This window comes from Schistocerca nitens, chromosome 6 (assembly GCF_023898315.1).
Source record: "Schistocerca nitens isolate TAMUIC-IGC-003100 chromosome 6, iqSchNite1.1, whole genome shotgun sequence".
In the NCBI taxonomy this organism is placed as follows: Eukaryota; Metazoa; Arthropoda; class Insecta; order Orthoptera; family Acrididae; genus Schistocerca; species Schistocerca nitens.
The window spans coordinates 582,073,626-582,097,697 of record NC_064619.1 but is presented as its reverse complement, the minus strand read 5'-3'; the positions used below and the strand labels follow the sequence as shown (position 1 = coordinate 582,097,697).

The following is a 24,072-nucleotide window of genomic DNA, read 5'->3' as shown; positions in this document are numbered from 1 at the left end:
GTTTTTCCCATATATGCGTTTTTCCCATATATGCGTTTTTCCCATATATGCGTTTTTCCCATATATGCGTTTTTCCCATATATGCGTTTTTCCCATATATGCGTTTTTCCCATATATGCGTTTTTCCATATATGCGTTTCTCCCATATATGCGTTTCTCCCGTTTATGTGTTTCTCCCATATATGCGTTTTTCCAATATATATGCGTTTTTCCAATATATATGCGTTTTTCCAATATATATGCGTTTTTCCAATATATATGCGTTTTTCCAATACATATGCGTTTTTACCATGTATGCGTTTTTCCCATATATATGCGTTTTTCCCATATATATGGGTTTTTCCCATATATATGGGTTTTTCCCATATATATGGGTTTTTCCCATATATATGGGTTTTTCCCATATATGCGTTTTTCCCATATATGCGTTTTTCCCATATATGCGTTTTTCCCATATATGCGTTTTTCCCATATTTGCATTTGAAGCATATTTAGTGAACCCTTGATGCTACAGACTATGTCATACCAACTGATTCTTAACTCTAGTCAATTTGTGCCACAAATTTACCTTTCGCTACATTTGCGTTTTTCCCATATTTGCGTTTTTCCCATATTTGCGTTTTTCCCATATTTGCGTTTTTCCCATATTTGCGTTTTTCCAATATTTGCGTTTTTCCCATATTTGCGTTTTTCCCATATTTGCGTTTTTCCCATATTTGCGTTTTTCCCATATTTGCGTTTTTCCCATTTTTGCGTTTTTCCTATATGTGCGTTTTTCCCATATGTGCGTTTTTCCCATATGTGCGTTTTTCCCATATGTGCGTTTTTCCCATATGTGCGCTTTTCCCATATGTGCGCTTTTCCCATATGTGCGCTTTTCCCATATGTGCGCTTTTCCCATATGTGCGCTTTTCCCATATGTGCGCTTTTCCCATATGTGCGCTTTTCCCATATATGCGTTTTTCCCATATATGCGTTTTCCCCATATATGCGTTTTTCCCATATACGCGTTTTTCCCATATATGCGTTTTTCCCATATATGCGTTTTTCCCATATATGCGTTTTTCTCATATATGCGTTTTCCCCATATTTGCTTTGAAGCATATTTAGTGAACCCTTGATGCTACAGACTGTCATACCAACTGATTCTTTCCTCTAGTCAATTTGTGCCACAAATTTCCCTTTTGCTACATTTGCGTTTTTCCCATATTTGCGTTTTTCCCATATTTGCGTTTTTCCCATTTTTGCGTTTTTCCCATATTTGCGTTTTTCCCATATTTGCGTTTTTCCCATATTTGCGTTTTTCCCAAATTTGCGTTTTTCCCATATTTGCGTTTGTCCCATATTTGCGTTTGTCCCATATTTGCGTTTTTCCCATATTTGCGTTTTTCCCATATTTGCGTTTTTCCCATATTTGCGTTTTTCCCATATTTGCGTTTTTCCCATATTTGCGTTTTTGCCATATTTGCGTTTTTGCCATATTTGCGTTTTTGTTATATTTGCGTTTTTCCCATATTTGCGTTTTTCCCATATTTGCGTTTTTCCCATATTTGCGTCTTTCCCATATTTGCGTTTTTCCCATATTTGCGTTTTTCCCATATTTGCGTTTTTCCCATATTTGCGTTTTTCCCATATTTGCGTTTTTCCCATATTTGCGTTTTTCCCATATTTGCGTTTTTCCCATATTTGCTTTTGAGCATATTTAGTGAACCCTTGATTGTACAGACTATGTCATACCAACTGATTCTTTCCTCTAGTCAATTTGTGCCACAAATTTCCCTTTCGCTACGTTTGCGTTTTTCCCATATTTGCGTTCTTCCCATATCTGCGTTTTTCCCATATTTGCGTTTTTCCCATATTTGCGTTTTTCCCATATTTGCGTTTTTCCCATATTTGCGTTTTTCCCATATTTGCGTTTTTCCCATATTTGCGTTTTTCCCATATTTGCGTTTTTCCCATATTTGCGTTTTTCCCATATTTGCGTTTTTCCCATACTTGCGTTTTTCCCATATGTGCGTTTTTCCCATATGTGTGTTTCTCCCATATGTGCGCTTTTCCCATATGTGCGCTTTTCCCATATTTGCGCTTTTCCCATATGTGCGCTTTTCCCATATGTGCGCTTTTCCCATATGTGCGCTTTTCCCATATGTGCGCTTTTCCCATATGTGCGCTTTTCCCATATGTGCGCTTTTCCCATATGTGAGCTTTTCCCATATGTGCGCTTTTCCCATATGTGCGCTTTTCCCATATGTGCACTTTTCCCATATGTGCGCTTTTCCCATATGTGCGCTTTTCCCATATGTGCGCTTTTCCCTTATTTGCGCTTTTCCCATATTTGCGCGTTTCCCATATTTGCGCCTTTCCCATATTTGCGCTTTTCCCATATTTGCGCTTTTCCCATATTTGCGCTTTTCCCATATTTGCGCTTTTCCCATATTTGCGCTTTTCCCATATTTGCGCTTTTCCCATATTTGCGCTTTTCCCATATTTGCGCTTTTCCCATATATGCGTTTATCCCATATATGCGTTTATCCCATATATGCGTTTATCCCATATATGCGTTTATCCCATATATGCGTTTATCCCATATATGCGTTTATCCCATATATGCGTTTATCCCATATATGCGTTTTTCCCATATTTGCTTTTTTCCCATATTTGCTTTTGAAGCATATTTAGTGAACCCTTGATGCTACAGACTATGTCATACCAACTGATTCTTTCCTCTAGTCAATTTGTGCCACAAATTTCCCTTTCGCTACATTTGCATTTTTCCCATATTTGCGTTTTTCCCATATTTGCGTTTTTCCCATATATGCATTTATCCCATATTTGCGTTTTTCCCATATTTGCGTTTTTCCCATATTTGCGTTTTTCCCATATTTGCGTTTTTCCCATATTTGCGTTCTTCCTATATTTGCGTTTTTCCCATATATGCATTTTTCCCATATACGCGTTTTTCCCATATATGCGTTTTTCCCATATATGCGTTTTTCCCATATATGCGTTTTTCCCATATATGCGTTTTTCCCATATATGCGTTTTTCCCATATATGCGTTTTTCCCATGTATGCGTTTTTCCCATATATGCGTTTTTCCCATATATGCGTTTTTCCAATATATGCGTTTTTCCCATATATGCGTTTCTCCCATATATGCGTTTCTCCCGTTTATGCGTTTCTCCCATATATGCGTTTTTCCAATATATATGCGTTTTTCCAATATATATGCGTTTTTCCAATATATATGCGTTTTTCCAATATATATGCGTTTTTCCAATATATATGCGTTTTTCCCATGTATGCGTTTTTCCCATGTATGCGTTTTTCCCATGTATGCGTTTTTCCCATATATATGCGTTTTTCCCATATATATGCGTTTTTCCCATATATATGGGTTTTTCCCATATATGCGTTTTTCCCATATATGCGTTTTTCCCATATATGCGTTTTTCCCATATATGCGTTTTTCCCATATATGCGTTTTTCCCATATATGCGTTTTTCCCATATATGCGTTTTTCCCATATATGCGTTTTTCCCATATTTGCTTTTGAAGCATATTTAGTGAACCCTTGATGCTACAGACTATGTCATACCAACTGATTCTTTCCTCTAGTCAATTTGTGCCACAAATTTACCTTTCGCTACATTTGCGTTTTTCCCATATTTGCGTTTTTCCCATATTTGCGTTTTTCCCATATTTGCGTTTTTCCCATATTTGCGTTTTTCCAATATTTGCGTTTTTCCCATATTTGGGTTTTTCCCATATTTGCGTTTTTCCCATATTTGCGTTTTTCCCATATTTGCGTTTTTCCCATATTTGCGTTTTTCCCATATTTGCGTTTTTCCCACATTTGCGTTTTTCCCATATTTGCGTTTTTCCCATATTTGCGTTTTTGCCATATTTGCGTTTTTGCCATATTTGCGTTTTTGCCATATTTGCGTTTTTCCCATATTTGCGTTTTTCCCATATTTGCGTTTTTCCCATATTTGCGTTTTTCCCATATTTGCGTTTTTCCCATATTTGCGTTTTTCCCATATTTGCTTTTGAGCATATTTAGTGAACCCTTGATTGTACAGACTATGTCATACCAACTGATTCTTTCCTCTAGTCAATTTGTGCCACAAATTTCCCTTTCGCTACGTTTGCGTTTTTCCCATATTTGCGTTCTTCCCATATTTGCGTTTTTCCCATATTTGCGTTTTTCCCATATTTGCGTTTTTCCCATTATTGCGATTTTCCCATATTTGCGTTTTTCCCTTATTTGCGTTTTTCCCATATTTGCGTTTTTCCCATATTTGCGTTTTTCCCATATTTGCGTTTTTCCCATATTTGCGTTTTTCCCATATTTGCGTTTTTCCCATATTTGCGTTTTTCCCATATTTGCGTTTTTCCCATATTTGCGTTTTTCCCATATTTGCGTTTTTCCCATATGTGCGTTTTTCCCATATGTGCGTTTTTCCCATATGTGCGTTTTTCCCATATGTGTGTTTCTCCCATATGTGCGCTTTTCCCATATGTGCGCTTTTCCCATATGTGCGCTTTTCCCATATGTGCGCTTTTCCCATATGTGCGCTTTTCCCATATGTGCGCTTTTCCCATATGTGCGCTTTTCCCATATGTGAGCTTTTCCCATATGTGCGCTTTTCCCATATGTGCGCTTTTCCCATATGTGCGCTTTTCCCATATGTGCGCTTTTCCCATATGTGCGCTTTTCCCATATGTGCGCTTTTCCCATATGTGCGCTTTTCCCATATGTGCGCTTTTCCCATATGTGCGCTTTTCCCATATTTGCGCTTTTCCCATATTTGCGCTTTTCCCATATTTGCGCTTTTCCCATATTTGCGTTTTTCCCATATTTGCGTTTTTCCCATATTTGCGTTTTTCCCATATTTGCGTTTTTCCCATATTTGCGTTTTTCCCATATTTGCGTTTTTCCCATATTTGCGTTTTTCCCATATTTGCGTTTTTCCCACATATGCGCGTTTTCCCACATATGCGTTTTTCCCATATATGCGTTTTTCCCATATATGCGTTTTTCCCATATATGCGTTTTTCCCATATATGCGTTTTTCCCATATATGCGTTTTTCCCATATATGCGTTTTTCCCATATATGCGTTTTTCCCATATATGCGTTTTTCCCATTTTTGCTTTTTAAGCATATTTAGTGAACCCTTGATGCTACAGACTATGTCATACCAACTGATTCTTTCCTCTAGTCAATTTGTGCCACAAATTTACCTTTCGCTACATTTGCGTTTTTCCCATATTTGCGTTTTTCCCATATTTGCGTTTTTCCCATATTTGCGTTTTTCCCATATTTGCGTTATTCCCATATTTGCGTTTTTCCAATATTTGCGTTTTTCCAATATTTGCGTTTTTCCCATATTTGCGTTTTTCCCATATTTGCGTTTTTCCCATATTTGCGTTTTTCCCATATTTGCGTTTTTCCCATATTTGCGTTTTTCCCATATTTGCGTTTTTCCCATATTTGCGTTTTTCCCATATGTGCGTTTTTCCCATATGTGCGTTTTTCCCATATGTGCGTTTTTCCCATATGTGCGGTTTTCCCATATGTGCGTTTTTCCCATATGTGCGTTTTTCCCATATGTGCGCTTTTCCCATATGTGCGCTTTTCCCATATGTGCGCTTTTCCCATATGTGCGCTTTTCCCATATGTGCGCTTTTCCCATATGTGCGCTTTTCCCATATGTGCGCTTTTCCCATATGTGCGCTTTTCCCATATGTGCGCTTTTCCCATATACGCGCTTTTCCCATATGTGCGCTTTTCCCATATGTGCGCTTTTCCCATATGTGCACTTTTCCCATATGTGCGTTTTTCCCATATGTGCGCTTTTCCCATATGTGCGCTTTTCCCATATGTGCGCTTTTCCCATATTTGCGCTTTTCCCATATTTGCGCTTTTCCCATATTTGCGCTTTTCCCATATTTGCGCTTTTCCCATATTTGCGCTTTTCCCATATTTGCGCTTTTCCCATATTTGCGCTTTTCCCATATTTGCGCTTTTCCCATATTTGCGCTATTCCCATATTTGCGCTTTTCCCATATTTGCGCTTTTCTCATATTTGCGTTTTTCCCATATTTGCGCTTTTCCCATATTTGCGTTTTTCCCATATTTGCACTTTTCCCATATTTGCGTTGTTCCCATATTTGCGTTTTTCCCATATTTGCGTTTTTCCCATATTTGCGTTTTTCCCATATTTGCGTTTTTCCCATATTTGCGTTTTTCCCATATTTGCGTTTTTCCCATATTTGCGTTTTCCCCATATTTGCGTTTTTCCCATATTTGCGTTTATCCCATATTTGCGTTTATCCCATATTTTCGTTTATCCCATATTTGCGTTTATCCCATATTTGCGTTTATCCCATATTTGCGTTTTTCCCATATATGCGTTTTTCCCATATATGCGTTTTTCCCATATATGCGTTTTTCCCATATATGCGTTTTTCCCATATATGCGTTTTTCCCATATATGCGTTGTTCCCATATATGCGTTTTTCCCATATTTGCTTTTGAAGCATATTTAGTGAACCCTTGATGCTACAGACTATGTCATACCAACTGATTCTTTCCTCTACTCAATTTGTGCCACAAATTTCCCTTTCGCTACATTTGCGTTTTTCCCATATTTGCGTTTTTCCCATATTTGCGTTTTTCCCATATTTGCGTTTTTCCCATATTTGCGTTTTTCCCATATATGCGTTTTTCCCACATATGCGTTTTTCCCATATATGCGTTTTTCCCATATATGCGTTTTTCCCATATATGCGTTTTTCCCATATTTGCGTTTTTCCCATATTTGCGTTTTTCCCATATATGCGTTTTTCCCATATTTGCGTTTTTCCCATATTTGCTTTTGAGCATATTTAGTGAACCCTTGATTGTACAGACTATGTCATACCAACTGATTCTTTCCTCTAGTCAATTTGTGCCACAAATTTCCCTTTCGCTACGTTTGCGTTTTTCCCATATTTGCATTCTTCCCATATATGCGTTTTACCCATATTTGCGTTTTTCCCATATTTGCGTTTTTCCCATATTTGCGTTTTTCCCATATTTGCGTTTTTCCCATATTTGCGTTTTCACATATTTGCGTTTTTCCCATATTTGCGTTTTTCCCATATTTGCGTTTTTCCCATATTTGCGTTTTTCCCATATGTGCGTTTTTCCCATATGTGCGTTTTTCCCATATTTGCGTTTTTCCCATATTTGCGTTTTTCCCATATGTGCGTTTTTCCCATATGTGCGTTTTTCCCATATGTGCGTTTTTCCCATATGTGTGTTTCTCCCATATGTGCGCTTTTCCCATATGTGCGCTTTTCCCATATGTGCGCTTTTCCCATATGTGCGCTTTTCCCATATGTGCGCTTTTCCCATATGTGCGCTTTTCCCATATGTGAGCTTTTCCCATATGTGCGCTTTTCCCATATGTGCGCTTTTCCCATATGTGCGCTTTTCCCATATGTGCACTTTTCCCATATGTGCGCTTTTGCCATATGTGCGCTTTTCCCATATGTGCGCTTTTCCCATATTTGCGCTTTTCCCATATTTGCGCTTTTCCCATATTTGCGCTTTTCCCATATTTGCGCTTTTCCCATATTTGCGTTTTTCCCATATTTGCGTTTTTCCCATATTTGCGTTTTTCCCATATATGCGTTTTTCCCATATTTGCGTTTTTCCCATATTTGCGTTTATCCCATATTTGCGTTTATCCCATATTTGCGTTTTTCCCATATTTGCGCTTTTCCCATATTTGCGCTTTTCCCATATTTGCGCTTTTCCCATATTTGCGCTTTTCCCATAATTGCGCTTTTCCCATATTTGCGCTTTTCACATATTTGCGCTTTTCCCATATTTGCGCTTTTCCCATATTTGCGCTTTTCCCATATATGCGCTTTTCCCATATTTGCGCTTTTCCCATATTTGCGCTATTCCCATATTTGCGCTTTTCCCATATTTGCGCTTTTCCCATATTTGCGCTTTTCCCATATTTGCGCTTTTCCCATATTTGCGCTTTTCCCATATTTGCGTTTTTCCCATATTTGCGGTTTTCCCATATTTGCGTTTTTCCCATATTTGCGTTTTTCCCATATTTGCGTTTTTCCCATATTTGCGTTTTTCCCATATTTGCGTTTTTCCCATATTTGCGTTTTTCCCATATTTGCGTGTTCCCCATATTTGCGTTTTCCCCATATTTGCGTTTTTCCCATATTTGCGTTTTTCCCATATTTGCGTTTTTCCCATATTTGCGTTTTTCCCATATTTGCGTTTTTCCCATATTTGCGTTTTTCCCATATTTGCGTTTTCCCATATTTGCGTTTTTCCCATATTTGCGTTTTTCCCATATATGCGTTTTTCCCATATTTGCGTTTCTCCCATACTTGCGTTTATCCCATATTTTCGTTTATCCCATATTTTCGTTTATCCCATATTTGCGTTTATCCCATATTTGCGTTTTTCCCATATATGCGTTTTTCCCATATATGCGTTTTTCCCATACATGCGTTTTTCCCATATATGCGTTTTTCCCATATATGCGTTTTTCCCATATATGCGTTTTTCCCATATATGCGTTTTTCCCATATATGCGTTTTTCCCATATATGCGTTTTTCCCATATATGCGTTGTTCCCATATATGCGTTTTTCCCATATTTGCTTTTGAAGCATATTTAGTGAACCCTTGATGCTACAGACTATGTCATACCAACTGATTCTTTCCTCTACTCAATTTGTGCCACAAATTTCCCTTTCGCTACATTTGCGTTTTTCCCATATTTGCGTTTTTCCCATATTTGCGTTTTTCCCATATTTGCGTTTTTCCCATATTTGCGTTTTTCCCATATTTGCGTTTTTCCCATATATGCGTTTTTCCCACATATGCGTTTTTCCCATATATGCGTATTTCCCATATATGCGTTTTTCCCATATATGCGTTTTTCCCATATTTCGGTTTTTCCCAAATTTGCGTTTTTCCCATATTTGCGTTTTTCCCATATTTGCTTTTGAGCATATTTAGTGAACCCTTGATTGTACAGACTATGTCATACCAACTGATTCTTTCCTCTAGTCAATTTGTGCCACAAATTTCCCTTTCGCTACGTTTGCGTTTTTCCCATATTTGCGTTCTTCCCATATTTGCGTTTTTCCCATATTTGCGTTTTTCCCATATTTGCGTTTTTCCGATATTTGCGTTTTTCCCATATTTGCGTTTTTCCCATATTTGCGTTTTTCCCATATTTGCGTTTTTCCCATATTTGCGTTTTTCCCATATTTGCGTTTTTCCCATATTTGCATTTTTCCCATATTTGCGTTTTTCCCATATGTGCGTTTTTCCCATATGTGCGTTTTTCCCATATGTGCGTTTTTCCCATATGTGCGTTTTTCCCATATGTGCGTTTTTCCCATATGTGCGCTTTTCCCATATGTGCGCTTTTCCCATATGTGCGCTTTTCCCATATGTGCGCTTTTCCCATATGTGTGCTTTTCCCATATGTGTGCTTTTCCCATATGTGCGCTTTTCCCATATGTGTGCTTTTCCCATATGTGTGCTTTTCCCATATGTGCACTTTTCCCATATGTGCGCTTTTCCCATATGTGCGCTTTTCCCATATGTGAGCTTTTCCCATATGTGCGCTTTTCCCATATGTGCGCTTTTCCCATATGTGCGCTTTTCCCATATGTGCGCTTTTCCCATATGTGCGCTTTTCCCATATGTGCGCTTTTCCCATGTTTGCGCTTTTCCCATATTTGCGCTTTTCCCATATGCGCGCTTTTCCCATATGTGCGCTATTCCCATATTTGCGCTTTTCCCATATTTGCGCTTTTCCCATATTTGCGTTTTTCCCATATTTGCGATTTACCCATATTTGCGTTTTTCCCATATTTGCGTTTTTCCCATATTTGCGTTTTTCCCATATTTGCGTTTTTCCCATATTTGCGTTTTTCCCATATGTGCGTTTTTCCCATATGTGCGTTTTTCCCATATGTGCGTTTTTCCCATATGTGCGTTTTTCCCATATGTGCGCTTTTCCCATATGTGCGTTTCTCCCATATGTGCGCTTTTCCCATATGTGCGCTTTTCCCATATGTGCACTTTTCCCATATGTGCGCTTTTCCCATATGTGCGCTTCTCCCATATGTGCACTTTTCCCATATGTGCGCTTTTCCCATATGTGTGCTTTTCCATTATCTGCGCTTTTCCCATATGTGCGCTTTTCCCATATGTGCGCTTTTCCCATATGTGCGCTTTTCCCATATGTGCGCTTTTCCCATATATGCGTTTATCCCATATATGCGTTTTTCCCATATATGCGTTTTTCCCATATATGCGTTTTTCCCATATATGCGTTTTTCCCATATATGCGTTTTTCCCATATATGCGTTTTTCCCATATATGCGTTTTCCCCATATTTGCTTTTGAAGCATATTTAGCGAACCCTTGATGCTACAGACTGTCATACCAACTGATTCTTTCCTCTAGTCAATTTGTGCCACAAATTTCCCTTTCGCTACATTTGCGTTTTTCCCATATTTGCGTTTTTCCCATATTTGCGTTTTTCCTATATTTGCGTTTCTCCCATATTTGCGTTTTTCCCATATTTGCGTTTTTCCCATATTTGCGTTTTTCCCATATTTGCGTTTTTCCCATATTTGCGTTTTTCCCATATTTGCGTTTTTCCCATATTTGCTTTTGAGCATATTTAGTGAACCCTTGATTGTACAGACTATGTCATATCAACTGATTCTTTCCTCTAGTCAATTTGTGCCACAAATTTCCCTTTCGCTACGTTTGCGTTTTTCCCATATTTGCGTTCTTCCCATATTTGCGTTTTTCCCATATTTGCGTTTTTCCCATATATGCGTTTTTCCCATATATGCGTTTTTCCCATATATGCGTTTTCCCCATATTTGCTTTTGAAGCATATTTAGTGAACCCTTGATGCTACAGACTGTCATACCAACTGAGTCTTTCCTCTAGTCAATTTGTGCCACAAATTTCCCTTTTGCTACATTTGCGTTTTTCCCATATTTGCGTTTTTCCCATATTTGCGTTTTTCCCATTTTTGCGTTTTTCCCATTTTTGCGTTTTTCCCATATTTGCGTTTTTCCCATATTTGCGTTTTTCCCATATTTGCGTTTTTCCCATATTTGCGTTTTTCCCATATTTGCGTTTTTCCCATATTTGCGTTTTTCCCATATTTGCGTTTTTCCCATATTTGCGTTTTTCCCATATTTGCGTTTTTCCCATATTTGCGTTTTTTCCATATTTGCGTTTTTGCCATATTTGCGTTGTTCCCATATTTGCGTTGTTCCCATATTTGCGTTTTTCCCATATTTGCGTTTTTCCCATATTTGCGTTTTTCCCATATTTGCGTTTTTCCCATATTTGCGTTTTTCCCATATTTGCTTTTGAGCATATTTAGTGAACCCTTGATTGTACAGACTATGTCATATCAACTGATTCTTTCCTCTAGTCAATTTGTGCCACAAATTTCCCTTTCGCTACGTTTGCGTTTTTCCCATATTTGCGTTCTTCCCATATTTGCGTTTTTCCCATATTTGCGTTTTTCCCATATTTGCGTTTTTCCCATATTTGCGTTTTTCCCATATTTGCGTTTTTCCCATATTTGCGTTTTTCCCATATTTGCGATTTTCCCATATTTGCGTTTTTCCCATATTTGCGTTTTTCCCATATTTGCGTTTTTCCCATATTTGCGTTTTTCCCATATGTGCGTTTTTCCCATATGTGCGTTTTTCCCATATGTGCGTTTTTCCCATATGTGCGTTTTTCCCATATGTGCGTTTTTCCCATATGTGCGGTTTTCCCATATGTGCGTTTCTCCCATATGTGCGCTTTTCCCATATGTGCGCTTTTCCCATATGTGCGCTTTTCCCATATGTGCGCTTCTCCCATATGTGCACTTTTCCCATATGTGCGCTTTTCCCATATGTGTGCTTTTCCCATATGTGCGCTTTTCCCATATGTGCGCTTTTCCCATATGTGCGCTTTTCCCATATGTGCGCTTTTCCCATATGTGCGCTTTTCCCATATATGCGTTTATCCCATATATGCGTTTTTCCCATATATGCGTTTTTCCCATATATGCGTTTTTCCCATATATGCGTTTTTCCCATATATGCGTTTTTCCCATATATGCGTTTTCCCCATATTTGCTTTTGAAGCATATTTAGCGAACCCTTGATGCTACAGACTGTCATACCAACTGATTCTTTCCTCTAGTCAATTTGTGCCACAAATTTCCCTTTCGCTACATTTGCGTTTTTCCCATATTTGCGTTTTTCCCATATTTGCGTTTTTCCTATATTTGCGTTTCTCCCATATTTGCGTTTTTCCCATATTTGCGTTTTTCCCATATTTGCGTTTTTCCCATATTTGCGTTTTTCCCATATTTGCGTTTTTCCCATATTTGCGTTTTTCCCATATTTGCTTTTGAGCATATTTAGTGAACCCTTGATTGTACAGACTATGTCATATCAACTGATTCTTTCCTCTAGTCAATTTGTGCCACAAATTTCCCTTTCGCTACGTTTGCGTTTTTCCCATATTTGCGTTCTTCCCATATTTGCGTTCTTCCCATATTTGCGTTTTTCCCATATTTGCGTTTTTCCCATATTTGCGTTTTTCCCATATTTGCGTTTTTCCCATATTTGCGTTTTTCCCATATTTGCGATTTTCCCATATTTGCGTTTTTCCCATATTTGCGTTTTTCCCATATTTGCGTTTTTCCCATATTTGCGTTTTTCCCATATTTGCGTTTTTCCCATATGTGCGTTTTTCCCATATGTGCGTTTTTCCCATATGTGCGTTTTTCCCATATGTGCGTTTTTCCCATATGTGCGTTTTTCCCATATGTGCGCTTTTCCCATATGTGCGTTTCTCCCATATGTGCGCTTTTCCCATATGTGCGCTTTTCCCATATGTGCACTTTTCCCATATGTGCGCTTTTCCCATATGTGCGCTTCTCCCATATGTGCACTTTTCCCATATGTGCGCTTTTCCCATATGTGTGCTTTTCCCATATGTGCGCTTTTCCCATATGTGCGCTTTTCCCATATGTGCGCTTTTCCCATATGTGCGCTTTTCCCATATATGCGTTTATCCCATATATGCGTTTTTCCCATATATGCGTTTTTCCCATATATACGTTTTTCCCATATATGCGTTTTTCCCATATATGCGTTTTTCCCATATATGCGTTTTCCCCATATTTGCTTTTGAAGCATATTTAGCGAACCCTTGATGCTACAGACTGTCATACCAACTGATTCTTTCTTCTAGTCAATTTGTGCCACAAATTTCCCTTTCGCTACATTTGCGTTTTTCCCATATTTGCGTTTTTCCCATATTTGCGTTTTTCCTATATTTGCGTTTCTCCCATATTTGCGTTTTTCCCATATTTGCGTTTTTCCCATATTTGCGTTTTTCCCATATTTGCGTTTTTCCCATATTTGCGTTTTTCCCATATTTGCGTTTTTGCCATATTTGCGTTTTTGCCATATTTGCGTTTTTGCTATATTTGCGTTTTTGCCATATTTGCGTTTTTGCCATATTTGCGTTTTTGCCATATTTGCGTTTTTGCCGTATTTGCGTTTTTGCCGTATTTGCCTTTTTGCCATATTTGCGTTTTTGCCATATTTGCGTTTTTGCCATATTTGCGTTTTTGCCATATTTGCGTTTTTGCCTTATTTGCTTTGGAAGCATATTTAGTGAACCCTTGATGCTACAGACTATGTCATACCAACTGATTCTTTCCTCTAGTCAATTCGTGCCACAAATTTCCCTTTCGCTACATTTGCGTTTTTCCCATATTTGCGTTTTTCCCATATTTGCGTTTTTCCCATATTTGCGTTTTTGCCATATTTGCGTTTTTGCCATATTTGCGTTTTTGCCATATTTGCGTTTTTCCCATATTTGCGTTTTTCCCATATTTGCGTTTTTCCCATATTTGCGTTTTTCCCATATTTGCGTTTTTCCCATATTTGCTTTTGAGCATATTTAGTGAACCCTTGATTGTACAGACTATGTCATACCAACTGATTCTTTCCTCTAGTCAATTTGTGCCACAAATTTCCCTTTCGCTACGTTTGCGTTTTTCCCATATTTGCGTTCATCCCATATTTGCGTTTTTCCCATATTTGCGTTTTTCCCATATTTGCGTTTTTCCCATTATTGCGTTTTTCCCATATTTGCGTTTTTCCCTTATTTGCGTTTTTCCCATATTTGCGTTTTTCCCATATTTGCGTTTTTCCCATATTTGCGTTTTTCCCATATTTGCGTTTTTCCCATATTTGCGTTTTTCCCATATTTGCGTTTTTCCCATATTTGCGTTTTTCCCATATTTGCGTTTTTCCCATATTTCCGTTTTTCCCATATTTGCGTTTTTCCCATATGTGCGTTTTTCCCATATGTGCGTTTTTCCCATATGTGCGTTTTTCCCATATGTGCGTTTTTCCCATATGTGCGCTTTTCCCATATGTGCGCTTTTCCCATATGTGCGCTTTTCCCATATGTGCGCTTTTCCCATATGTGCGCTTTTCCCATATGTGCGCTTTTCCCATATGTGAGCTTTTCCCATATGTGCGCTTTTCCCATATGTGCGCTTTTCCCATATGTGCGCTTTTCCCATATGTGCGCTTTTCCCATATGTGCGCTTTTCCCATATGTGCGCTTTTCCCATATGTGCGCTTTTCCCATATTCGCGCTTTTCCCATATTTGCGCTTTTCCCATATTTGCGCTTTTCCCATATTTGCGCTTTTCCCATATTTGCGCTTTTCCCATATTTGCGCTTTTCCCATATTTGCGTTTTTCCCATATTTGCGTTTTTCCCATATTTGCGTTTTTCCCATAGATGCGTTTTTCCCATATTTGCGTTTATCCCATATTTGCGTTTATCCCATATTTGCGTTTAGCCCATATTTGCGTTTATCCCATATTTGGGTTTTTCCCATATTTGCGTTTTTCCCATATTTGCGTTTTTCCCATATTTGCGTTTTTCCCATATTTGCGTTTTTCACATATTTGCGTTTTTCCCATATTTGCGTTATTCCCATATTTGCGTTTTTCCAATATTTGCGTTTTTCCAATATTTGCATTTTTCCCATATTTGCGTTTTTCCCATATTTGCGTTTTTCCCATATTTGCGTTTTTCCCATATTTGCGTTTTTCCCATATTTGCGTTTTTCCCATATTTGCGTTTTCCCCATATTTGCGTTTTTCCCATATGTGCGTTTTTCCCATATGTGCGTTTTTCCCATATGTGCGTTTTTCCCATATGTGCGTTTTTCCCATATGTGCGTTTTTCCCATATGTGCACTTTTCCCATATGTGCGCTTTTCCCATATGTGCGCTTTTCCCATATGTGCGCTTTTCCCATATGTGCGCTTTTCCCATATGTGCGCTTTTCCCATTTGTGCGCTTTTCCCATATTTGCGCTTTTCCCATATGTGCGCTTTTCCCATATGTGCGCTTTTCCCATATGTGCGCTTTTCCCATATGTGCGCTTTTCCCATATGTGCGCTTTTCCCATATGTGCGCTTTTCCCATATGTGCGTTTTTCCCATATGTGTGCTTTTCCCATATGTGCGCTTTTCCCATATGTGCGCTTTTCCCATATGTGCGCTTTTCCCATATGTGCGCTTTTCCCATATTTGCGCTTTTCCCAAATTTGCGCTTTTCCCATATTTGCGCTTTTCCCATATTTGCGCTTTTCCCATAATTGCGCTTTTCCCATATTTGCGCTTTTCCCATATTTGCGCTTTTCCCATATTTGCGCTTTTCCCATATTTGCGCTATTCCCATATTTGCGCTTTTCCCATATTTGCGCTTTTCCCATATTTGCGCTTTTCCCATATTTGCGCTTTTCCCATATTTGCGTTTTTCCCATATTTGCGTTTTTCCCATATTTCCGTTTTTCCCAGATTTGCGTTTTTCCCATTTTTGCGTTTTTCCCATATTTGCGTTTTTCCCATATTTGCGTTTTTCCCATATTTGCGTTTTCCCCATATTTGCGCTTTTCCCATATTTGCGCTTTTCCCATATTTGCGTTTTTCCCATATTTGCGTTTTTCCCATATATGCGTTTTTCCCATATTTGCGTTTATCCCATATTTGCGTTTATCCCATATTTTCGTTTATCCCATATTTGCGTTTATCCCATATTTGCGTTTTTCCCATATATGCGTTTTTCCCATATATGCGTTTTTCCCATATATGCGTTTTTCCCATATATGCGTTTTTCCCATATATGCGTTTTTCCCATATATGCGTTTTTCCCATATATGCGTTTTTCCCATATATGCGTTGTTCCCATATATGCGTTTTTCCCATATTTGCTTTTGAAGCATATTTAGTGAACCCTTGATGCTACAGACTATGTCATACCAACTGATTCTTTCCTCTACTCAATTTGTGCCACAAATTTCCCTTTCGCTACATTTGCGTTTTTCCCATATTTGCGTTTTTCCCATATTTGTCTTTTTCCCATATTTGCGTTTTTCCCATATTTGCGTTTTTCCCATATTTGCGTTTTTCCCATATATGCGTTTTTCCCACATATGCGTTTTTCCCACATATGCGTTTTTCCCATATATGCGTTTTTCCCATATATGCGTTTCCCCATATATGCGTTTTTCCCATATTTGCGTTTTTCCCATATTTGCGTTTTTCCCATATTTGCGTTTTTCCCATATTTGCGTTTTTCCCATATTTGCGTGTTTCCCACATTTGCTTTTGAGCATATTTAGTGAACCCTTGATTGTACAGACTATGTCATACCAACTGATTCTTTCCTCTAGTCAATTTGTGCCACAAATTTCCCTTTCGCTACGTTTGCGTTTTTCCCATATTTGCGTTGATCCCATATTTGCGTTTTACCCATATTTGCGTTTTTCCCATATTTGCGTTTTTCCCATATTTGCGTTTTTCTCATATTTGCGTTTTTCCCATATTTGCGTTTTTCCCATATTTGCGTTTTTCCCATATTTGCGTGTTTCCCATATTTGCGTTTTTCCCATATGTGCGTTTTTCCCATATGTGCGTTTTTCCCATATGTGCGTTTTTCCCATATGTGCGCTTTTCCCATATGTGCGCTTTTCCCATATGTGCGCTTTTCCCATATGTGCGCTTTTCCCATATGTGCGTCTTTCCCATATGTGTGCTTTTCCCATATGTGCACTTTTCCCATATGTGCGCTTTTCCCATATGTGAGCTTTTCCCATATGTGCGCTTTTCCCATATGTGCGCTTTTCCCATATGTGCGCTTTTCCCATATGTGCGCTTTTCCCATATGTGCGCTTTTCGCATATGTGCGCTTTTCCCATATGTGCGCTTTTCCCATATGTGCGCTTTTCCCATGTTTGCGCTTTTCCCATATTTGCGCTTTTCCCATATGTGCGCTTTTCCCATATTGCGCTTTTCCCATATTTGCGCTTTGCCCATATTTGCGCTTTTCCCATATTTGCACTTTTCCCATATTTGCGCTTTTCCCATATTTGCGTTTTTCCCATATTTGCGTTTATCCCATATTTGCGTATTTCCCATATTTGCGATTTTCCCATATTTGCGTTTTTCCCTTATTTGCGTTTATCCCATATATGCGTTTATCCCATATATGCGTTTATCCCATATATGCGTTTTTCCCATATATGCGTTTTTCCCATATATGCGTTTTTCCCATATATGCGATTTTCCCATATATGCGTTTTTCCCATATATGCGTTTTCCCCATATTTGCTTTTGAAGCATATTTAGTGAACCCTTGATGCTACAGACTGTCATACCAACTGATTCTTTCCTCTAGTCAATTTGTGCCACAAATTTCCCTTTTGCTACATTTGCGTTTTTCCCATATTTGCGTTTTTCCCATATTTGCGTTTCTCCCATATTTGCGTTTTTCCCATATTTGCGTTTTTCCCATATTTGCGTTTTTCCCATATTTGCGTTTTTCCCATATTTGCGTTTTTCCCATATTTGCGTTTTTCCCATATTTGCGTTTTTTCCATATTTGTGTTTTTGCCATATTTGCGTTTTTCCCATATTTGCGTTTTTCCCATATTTGCGTTTTTCCCATATTTGCGTTTTTCCCATATTTGCGTTTTTCCCATATTTGCGTTTTTCCCATATTTGCGTTTTTCCCATATTTGCTTTTGAGCATATTTAGTGAACCCTTGATTGTACAGACTATGTCATATCAACTGATTCTTTCCTCTAGTCAATTTGTGCCACAAATTTCCCTTTCGCTACGTTTGCCTTTTTCCCATATTTGCGTTCTTCCCATATTTGCGTTTTTCCGATATTTGCGTTTTTCCCATATTTGCGTTTTTCCAATATTTGCGTTTTTCCCATATTTGCGTTTTTCCCATATTTGCGTTTTTCCCATATTTGCGTTTTTCCCATATTTGCGTTTTTCCCATATTTGCGTTTTTCCCATATTTGCGTTTTTCCCATATTTGCGTTTTTCCCATATTTGCTTTTGAGCATATTTAGTGAACCCTTGATTGTACAGACTATGTCATACCAACTGATTCTTTCCTCTAGTCAATTTGTGCCACAAATTTCCCTTTCGCTACGTTTGCGTTTTTCCCATATTTGCGTTCATCCCATATTTGCGTTTTTCCCATATTTGCGTTTTTCCCATATTTGCGTTTTTCCCATTATTGCGTTTTTCCCATATTTGCGTTTTTCCCTTATTTGCGTTTTTCCCATATTTGCGTTTTTCCCATATTTGCGTTTTTCCCATATTTGCGTTTTTCCCATATTTGCGTTTTTCCCATATTTGCGGTTTTCCCATATTTGCGTTTTTCCCATATTTCCGTTTTTCCCATATTTGCGTTTTTCCCATATGTGCGTTTTTCCCATATGTGCGTTTTTCCCATATGTGCGCTATTCCCATATGTGTGCTTTTCCCATATGTGCGCTTTTCCCATATGTGCGCTTTTCCCATATGTGCGCTTTTCCCATATGTGCGCTTTTCCCATATGTGAGCTTTTCCCATATGTGCGCTTTTCCCATATGTGCGCTTTTCCCATATGTGCGCTTTTCCCATATGTGCGCTTTTCCCATATGTGCGCTTTTCCCATATGTGCGCTTTTCCCATATGTGCGCTTTTCCCATATGTGCGCTTTTCCCATATGTGCGCTTTTCCCATATTCGCGCTTTTCCCATATTTGCGCTTTTCCCATATTTGCGCTGTTCCCATATTTGCGCTTTTCCCATATTTGCGCTTTTCCCATATTTGCGTTTTTCCCATATTTGCGTTTTTCCCATATTTGCGTTTTTCCCATATATACGTTTTTCCCATATTTGCGTTTATCCCATATTTGCGTTTATCCCATATTTGCGTTTATCCCATATTTGCGTTTATCCCATATTTGCGTTTTTCCCATATTTGCGTTTTTCCCATATTTGCGTTTTTCCCATATTTGCGTTTTTCCCATATTTGCGTTTTTCCCATATTTGCGTTTTTCCCATATATGCGTTTTTCCCATATATGCGTTTTTCCCATATATGCGTTTTTCCCAAATATGCGTTTTTCCCATATATGCGTTTTTCCCATATATGCGTTTTTCCCATATATGCGTTTTTCCCATATATGCGTTTTTCCCATATATGCGTTTTTCCCATATATGCGTTTTTCCCATATATGCATTTTTCCCATATTTGCTTTTTAAGCATATTTAGTGAACCCTTGATGCTACAGACTATGTCATACCAACTGATTCTTTCCTCTAGTCAATTTGTGCCACAAATTTACCTTTCGCTACATTTGCGTTTTTCCCATATTTGCGTTTTTCCCATATTTGCGTTTTTCCCATATTTGCGTTTTTCCCATATTTGCGTTTTTCCCATATTTGCGTTATTCCCATATTTGCGTTTTTCCAATATTTGCGTTTTTCCAATATTTGCATTTTTCCCATATTTGCGTTTTTCCCATATTTGCGTTTTTCCCATATTTGCGTTTTTCCCATATTTGCGTTTTTCCCATATTTGCGTTTTTCCCATATTTGCGTTTTCCCCATATTTGCGTTTTTCCCATATGTGCGTTTTTCCCATATGTGCGTTTTTCCCATATGTGCGTTTTTCCCATATGTGCGTTTTTCCCATATGTGCGTTTTTCCCATATGTGCGCTTTTCCCATATGTGCGCTTTTCCCATATGTGCGCTTTTCCCATTTGTGCGCTTTTCCCATATGTGCGCTTTTCCCATATGTGCGCTTTTCCCATATGTGCGCTTTTCCCATATGTGCGCTTTTCCCATATGTGCGCTTTTCCCATATGTGCGCTTTTCCCATATGTGCGTTTTTCCCATATGTGCGCTTTTCCCATATGTGCGCTTTTCCCATATGTGCGCTTTTCCCATATGTGCGCTTTTCCCATATGTGCGCTTTTCCCATATTTGCGCTTTTCCCATATTTGCGCTTTTCCCATATTTGCGCTTTTCCCATATTTGCGCATTTCCCATAATTGCGCTTTTCCCATATTTGCGCTTTTCCCATATTTGCGCTTTTCCCATATTTGCGCTTTTCCCATATTTGCGCTATTCCCATATTTGCGCTTTTCCCATACTTGCGCTTTTCCCATATTTGCGCTTTTCCCATATTTGCGCTTTTCCCATATTTGCGTTTTTCCCATATTTGCGTTTTTCCCAGATTTGCGTTTTTCCCAGATTTGCGTTTTTCCCATTTTTGCGTTTTTCCCATATTTGCGTTTTTCCCATATTTGCGTTTTTCCCATATTTGCGTTTTTCCCATATTTGCATTTTTCCCATATTTGCGTTTTCCCCATATTTGCGTTTTCCCCATATTTGCGTTTTTCCCATATTTGCGTTTTTCCCATATTTGCGTTTTTCCCATACTTGCATTTTTCCCATATTTGCGTTTTTTCCATATTTGCGTTTTTCCCATATTTGCGTTTTCCCATATTTGCGTTTTTCCCATATTTGCGTTTTTCCCATATATGCGTTTTTCCCATATTTGCGTTTATCCCATATTTGCGTTTATCCCATATTTTCGTTTATCCCATATTTGCGTTTATCCCATATATGCGTTTTTCCCATATATGCGTTTTTCCCATATATGCGTTTTTCCCATATATGCGTTTTTCCCATATATGCGTTTTTCCCATATATGCGTTGTTCCCATATATGCGTTTTTCCCATATTTGCTTTTGAAGCATATTTAGTGAACCCTTGATGCTACGGACTATGTCATACCAACTGATTCTTTCCTCTACTCAATTTGTGCCACAAATCTCCCTTTCGCTACATTTGCGTTTTTCCCATATTTGCGTTTTTCCCATATTTGCCTTTTTCCCATATTTGCGTTTTTCCCATATTTGCGTTTTTCCCATATTTACGTTTTTCCCATATATGCGTTTTTCCCACATATGCGTTTTTCCCACATATGCGTTTTTCCCATATATGCGTTTTTCCCATATATGCGTTTCCCCATATATGCGTTTTTCCCATATTTGCGTTTTTCCCATATTTGCGTTTTTCCCATATTTGCGTTTTTCCCATATTTGCGTGTTTCCCACATTTGCTTTTGAGCATATTTAGTGAACCCTTGATTGTACAGACTATGTCATACCAACTGATTCTTTCCTCTAGTCAATTTGTGCCACAAATTTCCCTTTCGCTACGTTTGCGTTTTTCCCATATTTGCGTTGTTCCCATATTTGCGTTTTACCCATATTTGCGTTTTTCCCATATTTGCGTTTTTCCCATATTTGCGTTTTTCTCATATTTGCGTTTTTCCCATATTTGCGTTTTTCCCATATTTGCGTTTTTCCCATATTTGCGTGTTTCCCATATTTGCGTTTTTCCCATATGTGCGTTTTTCCCATATGTGCGTTTTTCCCATATGTGCGTTTTTCCCATATGTGCGCTTTTCCCATATGTGCGCTTTTCCCATATGTGCGCTTTTCCCATATGTGCGTTTTTCCCATATGTGCGTTTTTCCCATATGTGTGCTTTTCCCATATGCGCCCTTTTCCCATATGTGCACTTTTCCCATATGTGCGCTTTTCCCATATGTGAGCTTTTCCCATATGTGCGCTTTTCCCATATGTGCGCTTTTCCCATATGTGCGCTTTTCCCATATGTGCGCTGTTCCCATATGTGCGCTTTTCGCATATGTGCGCTTTTCCCATATGTGCGCTTTTCCCATATGTGCGCTTTTCCCATGTTTGCGCTTTTCCCATATTTGCGCTTTTCCCATATTTGCGCTTTTCCCATATGTGCGCTTTTCCCATATTTGCGCTTTTCCCATATTTGCGCTTTGCCCATATTTGCGCTTTTCCCATATTTGCACTTTTCCCATATTTGCGCTTTTCCCATATTTGCGTTTTTCCCATATTTGCGTTTATCCCATATTTGCGTATTTCCCATATTTGCGATTTTCCCATATTTGCGTTTTTCCCTTATTTGCGTTTATCCCATATATGCGTTTATCCCATATATGCGTTTATCCCATATATGCGTTTTTCCCATATATGCGTTTTTCCCATATATGCGTTTTTCCCATATATGCGATTTTCCCATATATGCGTTTTTCCCATATATGCGTTTTCCCCATATTTGCTTTTGAAGCATATTTAGTGAACCCTTGATGCTACAGACTGTCATACCAACTGATTCTTTCCTCTAGTCAATTTGTGCCACAAATTTCCCTTTTGCTACATTTGCGTTTTTCCCATATTTGCGTTTTTCCCATATTTGCGTTTTTCCCATTTTTGCGTTTTTCCCATATTTGCGTTTTTCCCATATTTGCGTTTTTCCCATATTTGCGTTTTTCCCATATTTGCGTTTTTCCCATATTTGCGTTTTTCCCATATTTGGGTTTTTCCCATATTTGCGTTTTTCCCATATTTGCGTTTTTCCCATATTTGCGTTTTTCCCATATTTGCGTTTTTTCCATATTTGTGTTTTTGCCATATTTGCGTTTTTCCCATATTTGCGTTTTTCCCATATTTGCGTTTTTCCCATATTTGCGTTTTTCCCATATTTGCGTTTTTCCCATATTTGCGTTTTTCCCATATTTGCGTTTTTCCCATATTTGCTTTTGAGCATATTTAGTGAACCCTTGATTGTACAGACTATGTCATATCAACTGATTCTTTCCTCTAGTCAATTTGTGCCACAAATTTCCCTTTCGCTACGTTTGCGTTTTTCCCATATTTGCGTTCTTCCCATATTTGCGTTTTTCCCATATTTGCGTTTTTCCCATATTTGCGTTTTTCCCATATTTGCGTTTTTCCCATATTTGCGTTTTTCCCATATTTGCGTTTTTCCCATATTTGCGTTTTTCCCATATTTGCGTTTTTCCCATATTTTCGTTTTTCCCATATTTGCGTTTTTCCCATATTTGCGTTTTTCCCATATTTGCGTTTTTCCCATATGTGCGTTTTTCCCATATGTGCGTTTTTCCCATATGTGCGTTTTTCCCATATGTGCGTTTTTCCCATATGTGCGCTTTTCCCATATGTGCGTTTCTCCCATATGTGCGCTTTTCCCATATGTGCGCTTTTCCCATATGTGCGCTTTTCCCATATGTGCGCTTTTCCCATATGTGCGCTTCTCCCATATGTGCGCTTTTCCCATATGTGCGCTTTTCCCATATGTGCGCTTTTCCCATATGTGCGCTTTTCCCATATGTGCGCTTTTCCCATATGTGCGCTTTTCCCATATGTGCGCTTTTCCCATATGTGCGCTTTTCCCATATATGCGTTTTTCCCATATATGCGTTTTTCCCATATATGCGTTTTTCCCATATTTGCGTTTTTCCCATATTTGCGTTTTTCCCATATTTGCTTTTGAGCATATTTAGTGAACCCTTGATTGTACAGACTATGTCATATCAACTGATTCTTTCCTCTAGTCAATTTGTGCCACAAATTTCCCTTTCGCTACGTTTGCGTTTTTCCCATATTTGCGTTCTTCCCATATTTGCGTTTTTCCGATATTTGCGTTTTTCCCATATTTGCGTTTTTCCCATATTTGCGTTTTTCCCATATTTGCGTTTTTCCCAT

The 24,072-nt window shown here is 38.4% G+C and overlaps 4 protein-coding genes across 4 annotated transcripts; all 4 read right to left on the bottom strand.

Moving 5' to 3' along the window:
- Positions 1 to 564: 564 nt before the first annotated feature.
- LOC126263493 (uncharacterized) lies at positions 565 to 1,104 on the bottom strand. Its single transcript, XM_049960585.1, has one exon. The coding sequence runs from the start codon at positions 1,102 to 1,104 to the stop codon at positions 565 to 567; it is 540 nt and encodes a 179-aa protein (XP_049816542.1).
- A 15,813-nt stretch (positions 1,105 to 16,917) lies between these two features.
- Positions 16,918 to 17,604, bottom strand: LOC126263491 (LWamide neuropeptides-like). Its single transcript, XM_049960584.1, has one exon. It carries the CDS (start codon positions 17,602 to 17,604, stop codon positions 16,918 to 16,920), a length of 687 nt encoding a protein of 228 aa, XP_049816541.1.
- Positions 17,605 to 21,040: 3,436 nt separating this feature from the next.
- Positions 21,041 to 22,449, bottom strand: LOC126263490 (LWamide neuropeptides-like). Its single transcript, XM_049960583.1, has 3 exons — positions 21,732 to 22,449; positions 21,349 to 21,584; positions 21,041 to 21,238 (listed from the first exon to the last, which is right to left on the bottom strand). Exons 1-3 carry the CDS (start codon positions 22,447 to 22,449, stop codon positions 21,041 to 21,043), a joined length of 1,152 nt encoding a protein of 383 aa, XP_049816540.1.
- A 721-nt stretch (positions 22,450 to 23,170) lies between these two features.
- On the bottom strand, positions 23,171 to 23,848 carry LOC126263489 (uncharacterized). The gene has a single exon (XM_049960582.1). The coding sequence runs from the start codon at positions 23,846 to 23,848 to the stop codon at positions 23,171 to 23,173; it is 678 nt and encodes a 225-aa protein (XP_049816539.1).
- Positions 23,849 to 24,072: the final 224 nt, after the last annotated feature.